Source organism: Asparagus officinalis, chromosome 5 (assembly GCF_001876935.1).
Source record: "Asparagus officinalis chromosome 5, Aspof.V1, whole genome shotgun sequence".
NCBI classification, from domain to species: Eukaryota; Viridiplantae; Streptophyta; class Magnoliopsida; order Asparagales; family Asparagaceae; genus Asparagus; species Asparagus officinalis.
In genome coordinates this window covers 109,243,624-109,258,017 of record NC_033798.1, presented here as the reverse complement: position 1 = coordinate 109,258,017, position 14,394 = coordinate 109,243,624, and the positions used below count along the sequence as shown (strand labels likewise).

The 14,394-nt window shown below is 40.6% G+C and overlaps 1 protein-coding gene across 1 annotated transcript; it reads right to left on the bottom strand.

The window, feature by feature from the left end:
* On the bottom strand, positions 12,887-14,185 carry LOC109842344. The gene has a single exon (XM_020411233.1). The coding sequence runs from the start codon at positions 14,183-14,185 to the stop codon at positions 12,887-12,889; it is 1,299 nt and encodes a 432-aa protein (XP_020266822.1).

Sequence of the window (14,394 nt, the reverse complement as noted above, 5' to 3'; positions counted from 1 at the left end):
TCCCATACAATGTTGGAAATTGAGAATAAATCTGGAATTGAACAGTGAAGGATGATGTGTTGTTATTTTAAATGTTTCAATTAACTGCTGTGGGTTTGTGAAACGCTGTGCTTAAAGCAATATTTGGCTTACTCCGGTGCAAGGATCTCAAGGCCAAACTGCTTCCAGAAATAGCAGTATAGTACTCTGGTGTGCACTAACCCAGTACTGTCAAGATCTCCTCGATCTATAAGACCTTTCGGTCAAGGCAAAAGATCTCATCGATCTCAGAACCTTATGGTTCAAAACCTTTCGATTTTAGGGTTCCCGCGGGCACAGTTTCTGCAGCAACAGCACAATAACAACGTGAATCTGACGTTCGTATTCCAAGCTCGTGTGGGTATTCCGACGTTCGTATTCTATACTGACGTTCGTATTCCACGCTCGCGAGAGAGTTTCCATCTTCAACCAAGAGCTGCCCAAGGGCGCTATTTATAGGCCTCTAAGGCCAGCTCAAGAGTCATTAGCCATTAATGTGACTGTTACAATTCTTAATGGCAATTAAGATTATAACATCAATGCATTAAATTGCTCTTAATGCTGTTGTAACTGCTGCATGCAGTAACTGCTGAATACGAGACAATCAATGGACGCGTTGCTACGAAACGCGAGGGTCACGTCTCAGCAAATCAGACGAACCTCGTTTGACAAACGAACGTCGTCAAACAAGCGAACCTCGTATGACAGACGAACCTCGTCGAACGAGCGAACATAATCAAACAGGCGAACCTCGTATAACATACGAACCTCGTCGATCGAGCGAACCTCGTATGACAGACGAACCTCGTCAAACAAGCGAACCTCGTATGACAGTTTCTCTTCTTTTACTTAGTACTATCCATTCTCAAAATTTATCTTAAAGTATGTAGAATCTTCTATTTGGCGAGGTGTACATGATCATGTCATCATGTATTACTATGCCGAGTTTTCTTCGGAAAAGTGGTCCAGTGGAAGCCACGGAGGTTCTGCTGATCACGCATGGCTGCTGCATCGTCTAGAACATACTGCAAGCTTCGCAATCTCAGACAAACCAAAAGGTTATTTCTCTGTAACGCTTAATGTATCCATTATTTTCTCTCTGTGATAAGATAATTACGGAACAAAAGCGATTTATGATTTCAAAGATAATGGAAATTAAAACAAGAAACTACAGGGGATGAATTGATTCGAATGATATTTCAGGTTGAACGGGATTATAGTTGATTTTCCTCCTTTTTTGTACGGTGACGAAACCGAGCTTCGAAGTCCTTATAGGGAAATGTTTGTTTGTCGGCTTTGCTGTCTCCTTATATGTCCCATGTGTTGGGGTTGAACACACAACCCGTGCTCTTCTGGATCTTGCGTGGAAAGTAAGCAAGCAAGAAATCACAACAAATAAAAGAAAAACTTGTAGGAAATAAAGAACAAAAGAAGAAAACACCAGATTTAACGAGGTTCGGCAAACGTGTCTACCTCCTCAGGAGCCACACCAGAAAGTTTTGATTAATTGAAGAAGATTACAATTCTCGCAAATAGGCTTTTCTCTCTTTGAGATTTCTCTCTCAAAGTCCTCTCAAAAACCCTCTTTTTCGTATGTCATATAAACTCTAAAACGTTCAACGTATATGTAGTATCCCAGCCCAAAACAGTTTCCAACCCGAGTCAGGAATCTGGAAAATCCGACATCGGTTGACCTATAGCATCGCATCGTTTGACCGACCAGAACGTTTTCCTACAATCTGCTTCTCGTGCAAGTTATCGGTCAACGGGGGCAAGCCCGTCGGTCGACTGACCCGAAACTCCTGTAATTATTCTTGGCTTCACATCAGTCGACCAGTGTCACTGCTTCGATCAACCGACCAGAGCGGATTTTCCTTCTCAGTAACCTGCAGTCAATTCAGTCGACCGATCCATGCATGTCAGTTGATCGATGTTGAGTTTTCCAGTTTTGTTGATTTTGATCTAGGTTTGGGTTCACTTCTCGGAACTAGCAATCTCCCACTTGGAGACCAAACCGTCATCAACGAGCTCTCCCGAACTCTCGCCATCTTTGCAAGCATCTTCTCCTACCCGAAAAAGTCCATTTTTCAATCAATATCATCTCGGCGATCCCTCCTATCCTCTTAGTGTGTCTCCACCTTCATCTCCTACGCGTGAAGGCCAACTGAAGTTGCGCACAACTCCAGTTTGTTAATGGTTACTGCTTTTGTCAACATGTCCGCATGATTTTGGCTCCCCAAAATTTTCTCCAGTCGTAACTTGTCATCCTCTATCAGCAATCGTATGAAGTTGTAATGTACGTCGATCTGCTTCATTTTGACATGATATATTGGATTCTTGGCAAGGTGTATAGTACTCTGGCTATCATAATAAAGAACGTTGTTCCCCTGTTTCAAACCCAACTCTTCCAGACACCCAGTCAACTAAATCATCTCCTTGCTGGCTTCAGTCACTATGACATATTCTGCCTCAGTTGTGGACAATGTTACTATCTTCTGCAAATGTGAGACCCAGCTCACTGCTGTCGACGCTAAGGTATAATTATACATCATGGTACTTCGCCTCGTATCATGATCACCAGTGAAATTTACATCCACGTATCTCCGTAGTACCAATTCTTTCCTCCTGAAACACAATGACATATTCGTAGTCCCTCTCAAGTAACGCAATATCCACTTCACGACCTCCCAATATTGCTTTCCTAGATTGCTTGCAAACCTGCTCATAACTCTCACAGCATGGACGATATCCTGCCTCGTACAAACCATCGCATACATAAGGCTACTAATGGCTGATGAGTATGGCACCCTACTCATGTGCTCCTCTTCTGCATCTGTCTTGGGTGATTGCTCCTCAGATGGCTTGAATTGACTTCCAAGGGGCGTGTCGATGGGCTAACATTCTCTATGTTGAATCTCTGAAGTACCTTCTCGATGTATTCAGTTTGACTCAACTTTAACGTCCCTTCAGCTTCATCTCGACTGATTCGCATCCCAAGAATTTGCTTCACTGTAGTCAGATCTTTCATAGCAAGATCCATCTCGATGTATTCAGTTTGACTCAACTTCAACGTTCCTTCAGCTTCATCTCGACTGATTCGCATCCTAAGAATTTGCTTCGTTGCAGTCAGATCTTTCATAGCAAGCTCTTTCGCCAATTGCTTCTTCAATTTGTTTATCTCCTCTAAACACAGTCTTGCAACTAACATGTCATTAACATACAATAATAACACGATATAGCTGGACTCAGACCTCTTGAAGTAGCAACAATGATCTGAATTGCATCTTCCATAGTTATTGCTCTACATGAAGTTATCGAACTTCTTGTATCATTGTCTCGGAACCTGTTTTAAACCATATAAGCTCTTCTTAAGTCTACACACCATTTCTTCCTTTCCTTTCTCAATGAAGCCAACAAGTTGCTTTATGTTGATTTCTTCATCTAAGTTACCATGAAGAAAGGCATTCTTCACATCCAACTACTCAAGATAGAGATTTTCAGCATCTACTAAGCTTAACACCACTCTGATGGTTGTAAGCTTCATGATGGGGAGAAATATTTTCGTATAATCCACTCCTTCCCGTTGTTAGAACCCTTTCACAACTAATCTGGCATTGTACCTCTTGCTTCCATCACTCTCATGCTTGACCCGATAGACTCATTTATTATATAAGGCTTTCTTCTATGCAGGTAGCTGAGCTAACTCTCATGTCTCGTTCGAGAGGAGAGAATCCATCTCTTCTTACATCACCTACTCCCACTGTTGAGATTCACTAACTTGCATAGCCTCCTCATAGAACTCCGATTCTCCGCCATCTATCAAGAGCAAATAATCTAGAAACGAAAGATATCTAGGATTCGGTTTGGATACCCTAGATGATCTCCTAAGCTCCATGTCATGGGTAGTAGTCTCTACACCTGGAGTCTCCTCCGTTCTTCAGTCAGAACTAACACTGTCTCTCCCATCTGGAAGTTCCTCCAAATCCATATACTCAGATCCACCTGCATCCTTAGTGCTACTCCCACTGCTTTGTCTATCCTTGGCATTGTCTCTGTTCTTGTATATCATCTCTTCATTGAATATCACATCTCTGCTCCTGATAATTTTCATGTTCTTCTCATCCCAAATACGATACACAAACTCATCAATGTTGTATCCAATGAACGTACACTTCTGTGACTTAGATTCTAGCTTGTCCCTGACATGATCACTGATATGAACATATGCCATGCAACCAAATACTCATAGATGTGAGAGATTAACTTTCTTTCCACTCTAAACCTCTTCTGGAATCCCGAAATCCAATAGAACTGATGGACCATGATTGATCAAGTAAGCTACCGTATTGATAGGGCAAATCCGCAAGCGCACGGACTCGTTGTAGCTATCAAGGTCGATCCCACAAGGACTAGGGGTTATCTACCAAGTTTCACGTTTTCAACTAGCTAAATCAATGAGTAAATTAGAAGAGATTTAATAAAAGAAATAAAATAAACAACTAATCGGATGGAATTCAATATAATGAAGGACTAGGATTGGGTTATCACCACAACTTAGGTGTTCAATGATGAATTATTTCAATTCTTGGTGTTGGTTAAATCTAGAAAGGGTGAATTAGCCTAAATTAATCTAAAGCCTCTCTCAAGGTCTAAAGATCGTGCCTAATTAATCTCAATTAACCTACTTTCGTGGAATTAAGATTAAGTTAAACCCATTAAGCTTTATGCTAATCCAAATCAAATCCCTAAGGAATCTAGCCTACTTTCGTGGTTCGAGCTCCCTGCTTAATTTCTAGAGATCCGGTATTAATCTTCACCTTTCAGTCCTTCAATTAATTACCTATGATTGCTAATTCGGTGATCAAGCGAATCAACAAAATTAAAACACTAGAAATTAAGTTTAAAGATCTAAACTTTCACCTAGAATATATATTAATTCATCATCAATCACCAAAAAGTTGGGTTCTTTCCCAATCCCAGACAAGAATCTACTCACACATGATTGGGATAAGAGAATACATCAAATAATTATGCAAATCAATCATAAGAAGAAATAAATCAAAGAGAGGAAAGAATTAACCCGTCTTTCAATTAAAATCTTCAAAATAAGAACTTGCAATCCAATCTTGTACAAGAAATTAGTGTCTTTCTTCAATACTTGAACTCCAAAATAATTGCTATTTGATGGCTAAGAGAACATAACAAAAGATATTTCAAAACCCTAAGTCAAAACATCTATTTATATGTCCCCAAAAATCTGGAAAATAACTAATCCCCGCGCCACCGGTGTGGTCTGCACCACACCAGGGTGTGGTAGGGGCTGTTTTGCTGATTTTGTGCTTGTTTCTTCAGTTTTTGGTATTTTGGCTATAACTTTTGCGTCCGACCTCGGAATGAGGTGATTCAAGTTGCATTGGAATCCTGTTGAAGATATCTACAACTTTCATCTTTTGAGTTTTTCTTGATTCAAATTGCATCATGGTCTAAATTCCAGTTCTTCATACTCGTGCATCCGTTTTCTTTACGAACTATGCATTCGAAATCTTGTTGTTGCTTCAAACTCTTGTATAACTTCCGTGCATCCGTTTTCTTTACGAACTATGCATTCGAAATCTTGTTGTTGCTTCAAACTCTTGTATAACTTCCAACGATCATCAAATCTTTCAATCTTTCGAAATCTTGTTGTTGCTTCAAACTCTTGTATAACTTCCAACGATCATCAAATCTTTCAATCTTGAGACAATACCTACATATAAAAACACAAAACACAACAGTATCCTTGATCTAAACACGAAATTTGCATCAAACACTCGTAAATCATGCTTGAAACACACTAAGATAATGCATATTTTACGTGTTTATCAACTCCCCCAAGCTTAGACTTTTGCTTGTCCTCAAGCAAATAAACAATTAAGAAAATAGGAGGAGTGGAAGCCAAATAGAGTAGGGATCACCCCCTCATCAATCCTTTAACCAATATCAAACATATCACAAAACAAATACTTTTCATCGGGACTTAACAAATTAATTTCCAAAACTCTCAACAAAATCACATTTCAAAATTTATTTACGATCACAAGCGTCACAAGTCAAGGATAGCCATCCTATCCAATTCTCAAGTCAAAGTAGGAAAAAGAAATTCATGTAACTAGCTTCAATCCCAAAGAACTAAAATTGAGATGGGGCTAGGGTAAAAAGGTAGGATAGATATTTGGATTGTAGTTGAAAGCCTATCACTAGTGGAGCAATACTTGAAAAATATTTGATCTTAAAGTAAGATCAATGACATCCACACAAACTCCATCATATATCAAAGAACTTCTTCCAACTACTCCTTTTAGTATGCCATAATAAATTCTTTTGACACCCGCAATTACATACACCATAAAGATGACACTTTATTCATTTTTTTTCTCAATTTCATTTCTTTTTTTCCTTTTTTTTTGTATAAAAGAAGCAAACACCTACTTTCACACCCCCAAGCTTACACCACATTACTCACATAACCCATTGTATCATAAAATGTGCTCCACTAGCTTAGGCAATGGGTAAGGAATAAAATCGGATTTTGAAGGTTACATATGTGGGTTTAATCAACAAAAATTAAGCTCATAGGCTCAAGGGGGCTAATCAAGGGAACAATAGTGCATGGTAGGCTATTTGGCAAATGTGGACTATAAACAAAAATGTGCCTCAATCACCTTTTATGCATACAAAAGTTATATGTGGCCTTGAAGAGATTCAATGCAAGTTCTAGTATCCTACACCATTGGAGAATATCACACAAGAAAAGAAAATAATGATTGGATATGTAATGCATCCAATTTCAGGCTCAAAATCTCACGGGTTTTATTTGTCTACCAAATTTAATTCCCCTCTTGTCTCAATAGAGTAATGGTTATGACGCTAGCCACATAAATGCTAAAACCTATAAGAAAAGAGAACATTCAAGTCTGGTTCTCCCATATTGTTAACTTGCAATCAAAAGCATTTTAGAATCAATTGAAAGATGTTATAAGAAGTTGTCAAGTCCCAATTAATGAGCATCTATCTAGTTCAATGATCGATAAAGGTTAACGATTCATGTCATCATCAGGAGATCATTTCCCTATTTTGTTTTTTTTTTTGGTTTTTTTAGAAACAAAGTAAAAGAAGAACTAAAATAAAAGAAAAACAGGCAATTATCGACAGCAATCAATGCATAAACAACCCACACCCCCAAGCTTAAGATCTACATTGTCCTCAATGTAATAAGATAGAAATGAGTGCAAGGGTGCAGCGGATGTACCTACTCACTGGTCAGAACAGCAAATGCTCCGTCGGGTATTTCTTCCTCTCCTTTGATACTTTAAGCCACTAAATTGGTTGGTCGCGCATAAGATTTATTCTGAACAGTGAGCGACTCATCTTTGACCTGGCCCATGTCTCTGTTGAAAGAAGACATGTGAAGGAAAAGTTCGCCAAATGTCTCTAATTATGTCCAATTCTGATGCAGATGTTTCACATATCACAAGTTTCTCAAAAGCTCCAGGATTCATAAGCAGGAGGTCGCGACTTCCAGAAATCAACCGCCAAACAAGTCCCCTCAAACAATCAGGAATCCCCTTCCTGATACACCGTTTAACAACATTAGGTTTTCTTCTGACATAATGTTTCCAATCTCTCCCACCAACACCTATCATTTTTCTCCATTTCCTAATTCTCCTTTCTTCCCTCTCATGTTCATTGATGGGTTTGCTTTTAGCTGAGCCTTCCTGCGAGTTAGTCTGGTCCTGTTTAACAAATCCAAACCTGTCAACTGGTCTTAAAGGGGGAACTGGTCCTAGCTCAAACTCATCAGTAGATTTTTTTCTTTTCCATTCCACTAGTTCATATAATCCCTTTCATCTAGTATGAGGTTGGAGCGGCTCAGTCCTTTGGGGAGGGTAGAATCTGAGGTCGAAGAAGATGGAGCGGCTGTTCGAATCAGTGGTAAAAGAGGAGATGAATCGGCGGTAGGTGCTGGTTCGAAGATGGTGAAGGATGGGGTGGCTGATGACGACGAAGTATGGTGGCGGTTGGTTGCTGATCGGAGAGGTGAGCCAGCGTGGTGAGCATTGAGGAGATGAGCAGCGGTGGTTTGAGGATGTCGGCTTGAAGAGGTGAGAAGTTGGTCGCCGTGATAAAGGAGGAGAGGGGGTCAGGGCGGCGTTGAACTGAGATGGGGCGGAGTTCCAGTGGTAATCAGCGATGAAAAAGGGGGCGGCGGTCGGAGATGATGGTGAAGGGTGAAGGCGGAGTTTGGGGGATCAGGTGTTGAGAGATGAGAACGGCGGCGCTGAGCTTGGCTTGAGGGAGGCGGCGTCGAGTTGGTGTCTGGAAGCGGCGGTGTGGAAGGCCGGCGATAGAGGGGAAGACGAGGTTGGTCGGGTTCGTGGTCGGAGGTCGAAGATAAGTGGATGGGGCGCGGTGATTTGTGGATGGGGGGGGGGGGCTGAATGATTTGGAACGAAAGAGAAGGGGAAGGAGTTTTGATACTAGATCAGCGGGGATGGAAGAAGAGGTTTTTTTTTTTTTCGAACTATGACGGGTGTGGCATACCCAGGTGTTGGTAAGTCTGTATCTTTTTTCCTAGTGGACCGTGGGTGTGGTGTATGGGTGTGGTAGAGTCTGTTATCCCATTTCAACTCTTTTTTCTGCAGTTTTTTTTTTTTGAAAGAATTGTTCTCCCTTCTCCTCACCTGCATGATTGAAAATGTTATAAGTTAAATTTATGCCGATCCAATTGCCTAAAAAAATAAAATAAAATAAAATAAAATAAAATAAGATAAATAAAATGGATGAAAACTTGGGTTGCCTCCCAAGAAGCGCTCGTTTATGGTCTTGAGCTCGACCCCTTTTTGCGCTTAATTATCCGACGAAGGGGGATCGGAAAGGGTATAAGTGACCCCTTTCTCGTGTTGTTCCCCTACAATGTAATGCTTCAATCGTTGCCCATTCACCTTGAAAGATCCCGTTGTTTCACTCCAAACTTCAACAACTCCACTAGGAAAAACCTCACGGACTTGAAAAGGTCCGGACCACCGAGATTTGAGTTTGCCCGGAAAAAGCTTCAAACGAGAGTTGAAAAGTAGCACCATATCTCCTTGATTAAACTCTCTTCGAAGAATATTCTTGTCGTGCCATCGTTTAGTCTTTTCTTTATAAATGCGAGCATTCTCATAGGAATCTAATCGTAGCTCATCTAGCTCATGAAGTTGAAGCTTTCTTTTCTCACCTGCGGTCTTCATATCGAAATTGAGCAGTTTGATAGCCCAATACGCCTTATGCTCTAACTCAACTGGGAGATGACACGATTTGCCATATACCAATTTGAATGGTGTCATACCTATGGGTGTTTTGTAGGCAGTTCGATAGGCCCATAAGGCATCCGTGAGTTTCATAGACCAGTCCTTTCTCGAACGATTAACTGTTTTCTCCAAGATACTCTTGATTTCACGATTCGAAACCTCCACTTGACCACTAGTTTGAGGATGATATGGCGTGGCAACCTTATGGGTGACCCTATATTGTCTTAAAAGAGCTTCGAATTTTCTTTCAATGAAGTGTGAACCTCCATCACTGATTACCGTCCGTGGCACCCCAAATCTTGGAAAAATAACGTTCTTGAATAGTTTCACAACAACTTTAGCATCGTTGGTGGGGGATGCTATCGCTTCTACCCATTTGGAGACGTAGTCCACCGCCACTAAAATGAACTTGTTGTTACACGATGACGGAAACGGTCCCATGAAATCTATGCCCCACACATCAAAGACCTCAATTTCCAAGATGGAGTGTAAAGGCATCTCATGTCGCTTCGAAATGTTCCCGGTCCTCTGACAATTATCACAAGATTTCACAAACTGATTTGTATCCCGGAAAAGACTCGGCCAATAGAAACCTGATTGTAAAACTTTTGCAGCTGTCTTTGAAGTGCTTGCATGTCCCCCGTAGGAAGATGAGTGACAATGATGGAGAATACTGGCAACCTCATCTTCAGGAATACACCTTCTGAACATCCCATCAACACACCGTTTGTATAGAAACGGTTCATCCCAAAAATAATATTTCAAGTCAGCAAAGAACTTCTTCTTCTGTTGATAGCTCAGATCCGGAGGTAAGACTCCACACACTATGTAATTGACGAAGTCCGCATACCATGGTGCATCCAATCTTTCTATGGCTAACAATTGATCATCGAAAGAGTCGTCGATCGGTAGTTCATCCTCCTTATCTTGTGATTCTTGCTTCATCCTCGACAAATGGTCTGCCACCAAATTTTCTGTCCCTTTCTTGTCCTTGATCTCTAGGTCAAATTCTTGCAAAAGTAGTATCCATCGGATCAACCTAGGCTTGGCATCTTGCTTGCTCAAAAGATATTTGATGGCGGAATGATCGGTATAAACGATGACTTTGGAACCCACTAAGTAAGACCTGAACTTGTCAAAGGCGAATACAACTGCTAATAGCTCCTTTTCAGTGGTAGCGTAGTTAACTTGGGCTTCATCAAGAGTGCGACTAGCATAATAAATTGCATGAACTATCTTGTTCTTCCTTTGGCCCAACACAGCACCAACCGCATAATCACTTGCATCAGTCATGACTTCAAATGGGAGATTCCAGTCCGGCGGTTGCATAATAGGAGCTGTTATCAATACTTCTTTTAACCTGCAAAAAGCATCAAGACATTCATCAGTGAAATCAAATGTAGCATCTTTAAGAAGAATGTTAGTTAAGGGTTTTGAAATTTTTGAGAAATCTTTGATGAAACGCCGATAGAAACCGGCATGTCCCAAGAAACTTCTTACTCCCCTAACCGACGTTGGTGGAGGTAATTTTTCAATGACTTCCACTTTTGATTGATCAACCTTAATTCCGCGCTCGGATACCTTGTGCCCTAGAACTATTCCATCCCTTACCATAAAATGATATTTCTCCCAATTTAGGACTAAATTAACTTCTTCGCAACGCTGCAACACTCGAGACAAGTTAGATAAACAACCATCAAAAGTAGTTCCATACACGGAGAAGTCATCCATAAACACGTCCATAATATCCTCTATAAAATCAGAGAAAATGGCCATCATACATCGTTGAAAAGTGGCGGGGGCATTGCAAAGACCAAAAGGCATGCGCCTATAAGCAAAGGTCTTATAGGGACATGTAAAAGTGGTCTTTTCCTGGTCACTAGGATGGATAGGAATTTGGAAAAATCCTGAATAACCATCTAAATAACAAAAATATGAATGCCTAGCCAACCTTTCCAACATCTGGTCTATAAAGGGAAGTGAAAAATAATCTTTTCGGGTTGCCTTGTTCAATTTCCTATAATCAATACACATCCTCCAACCCGTAACCATCCTAGTAGGGATAAGTTCGTTATTTGCATTCTTAACTACGGTCACACCTCCCTTTTTAGGAACCACATGAACCGGGCTAACCCATTCACTATCAGAAATAGGATAGATTACCCCAGAATCTAGTAGCTTAAGCACTTTCTTTTTAACCACTTCTTTCATGTTAGGATTTAATCTACGTTGGTGTTCTATAGAGGGTTTATGATCATCTTCCAAGAGAATTCTATGCATGCAAATTGATTGATTAATTCCCTTAATGTCGTTCATGGTGTATCCTATGACCTTGCGATGCATCCTAAGTGTTCTAAGCAACTTATCAGTTTCATTTTCATTCAGACATGCATTCACAATCACAGGATAAGTAAAATCAGGGCCAAGAAATTCATACCTTAAAGAGGAAGGGAGGGGTTTTAATTCTACCTTTGGTGCATTATCCTCTTCACAAATAGAACCTTTTGGCTCTAGCATCAATCTTTCAAGCTTTGCATTTCGAAGTGGAGCAGTTGATGTTGATTCTAAAGATTGAGCATACGCGGCTACCTCAGGGTCTTCATCATTTATTGAACCATCACTTACCAAACATTTCTCAAGTGGATCCGCTGAGTTATTGTTTGCAAATTGCTCATGTGTACACTTGTCAATGACGTCGACCCTGTAACAAATTTTATCAGTTAGAGGGAGTTTCATAGTATTGCTTAAATCAAATTCTACTGTCTCCCCTCCAATATTTAGAGAAAGCCTTCCATTTTTAACATCAATTATAGCACCTGCAGTAGCAAGGAAGGGTCTTCCTAATATAATTGGTATGTTAGAATCTTCTTCCATTTCTAAAATAACGAAATCAACCGGGATAAAGAACTTACCGACCTGGATAGGTACATCTTCAAGTATACCTACCGGATATTTTACCGATCGATCCGCCAGTTGGAGTGATATCGTGGTTGGCTTCAAATCTCCTATGCCAAGCTTCTTATAGATGGACATTGGCATCAAACTTACGCTTGCACCTAAATCACACAAAGCACGGTTAATAGAGACATTACCAATAACACAAGGAATAGAAAATGAACCTGGATCCTTAAGCTTAGGAGGCAGCTTATTCTGGATGATAGCACTACACTCCTCAGTAAGGGCCACAGTCTCGTATTCTTCCAACTTCTTTTTGTTAGATAGGATCTCTTTCAAGAACTTAGCACAAGAAGGTATTTGAGAGATAGCTTCAATGAACGGGATATTGATGTGCAACTTTTTCAAAATCTCCAAAAATTTTCCGAACTGTTTTTCTAACTTAGCCTTAGCTAACCTTTGGGGAAAGGGTAGAGGAGGCTTGTAAGGAGCGGGGGCCACATATTTCTCAACTTTTTCTTCTTCCTGTATCTGGGTCTCATTATCCACATCTATCACAATTTTAGTTTTCTCTTCATGATGACCATCTCCCCCATCATTTTCCTTCATCTTACGTTCCTCGTATTGTTTTCCACTCCTAAGGGTTATAGCATACACATGACCTCTGGGATTCGTCTCAGGTTGTTCAGGTAGCATGCCTGAGGCCTAGAGGAAGAGCTAGCATTTTGCGCTAATTGAGTGATTTGTGTCTCTAACATCTTGTTATGCGTAGCTAGGGAATCCATCTTAGAGGCCAATTGTTTTACTACCTCATTCGTGGTTTGTAGTTGTTGCTTAAATTCTTCATTCAATTTTGATTGAGTCATCACAAACTTCTCCATCATATTTTCCAAATTTGACTTTTGAGAAGGGAAATTGGATTGAGGAGCACGAAAACCAGGTGGACCAAAATTAGATGCGGGCATGGAATTTCCAGGTGGGTTTCTATAAGAAAAATTAGGATGATTCCTCCACCCAGGATTATAAGTGTTGGAGAATGGGTCTCCCTTCTGATTAAAGTTATTAACATAGTTAACTTGCTCATTACCAGAAGTATCAATGGATGGGGGGTTTCCTAATTGACATTGAAGTGCAGAATGACCCACATAGCCACATATCTCACATGAAATTGAAGTAGACGCCACAGAATTAATACTCAAGCCTTCAACTTTCTTAAATAAAGCATCAACTTTAGAGGATATATGGTCTAAAGCATCTATTTCATACTTGCCTCCTTTTGATGTCTGAGGAGCACGCTCGTTCGCCCATTGATAGTGATTCTGAGCCATGTCTTCAATGAGAGTGTATGCCTCGTCTATTGTTTTGTTCATCAAAGCTCCTCCTGTAGCAGCATCAACAGTCATCCGTGTGTTGTAAGTGAGCCCGTTGTAGAAGGTGTGAACAATTAACCACTTCTCCAGTCCATGGTGAGGGCACATCCTCAATAATTCCTTGTAGCGTTCCCAAGCTTCATAAAGTGACTCTCCTTCCTTCTGTACAAAGCTTGTGATCTGGTTCCTCATCTGTGCTGTTTTACTTGGAGGAAAATACTTTGCAAGAAACGCTCTGGACAATTGATCCCAAGTGGTGATGGACCCAGCTGGCAATGAGTGCAACCAAGCCCTAGCCTTGTCCCTTAGAGAGAACGGAAATAATCTGAGTCGAATAGCATCATTGGTCACTCCATTAAGTTTCAAAGTGTCACAATACTCCAAGAAAATTGACAGGTGGAGGTTAGGGTCTTCAGTAGCACCTCCTCCAAACTGATTCTGTTGAACCATTGAGAGCAGTGATGGTTTCAGCTCAAAGTTATTAGCTTCAACATTGGGCCTTGTAATGCTTGACTGTGTGCCTTGAGAATTTGGGGCTGCGAAATCCTTAAGAAGCTGATTTTGATCTCCCATCGTAGCTTGTTCTGTGTTCCTTTGCTCCCTTATAGACCTTCTTATGTTTGCAAGAGTCACCGATAGTTCAGGATTGTTTTCGTCGTTTACTTCTGTTTGATTCCCTTGCATAAAAGAAAGTGAGAAGCAAAGAGAAAAAAAAATCTAGTCTAGCTTAATAACGTAAGCACTCAATATTAACACCGTAGTCCCCGGCAACGGAGCCAAAA

Bases quoted from the DNA above. Each gene is read 5' to 3' on its own strand.
- LOC109842344 (XM_020411233.1), bottom strand. From the start codon at position 14,185: ATGGGAGATCAAAATCAGCTTCTTAAGGATTTCGCAGCCCCAAATTCT.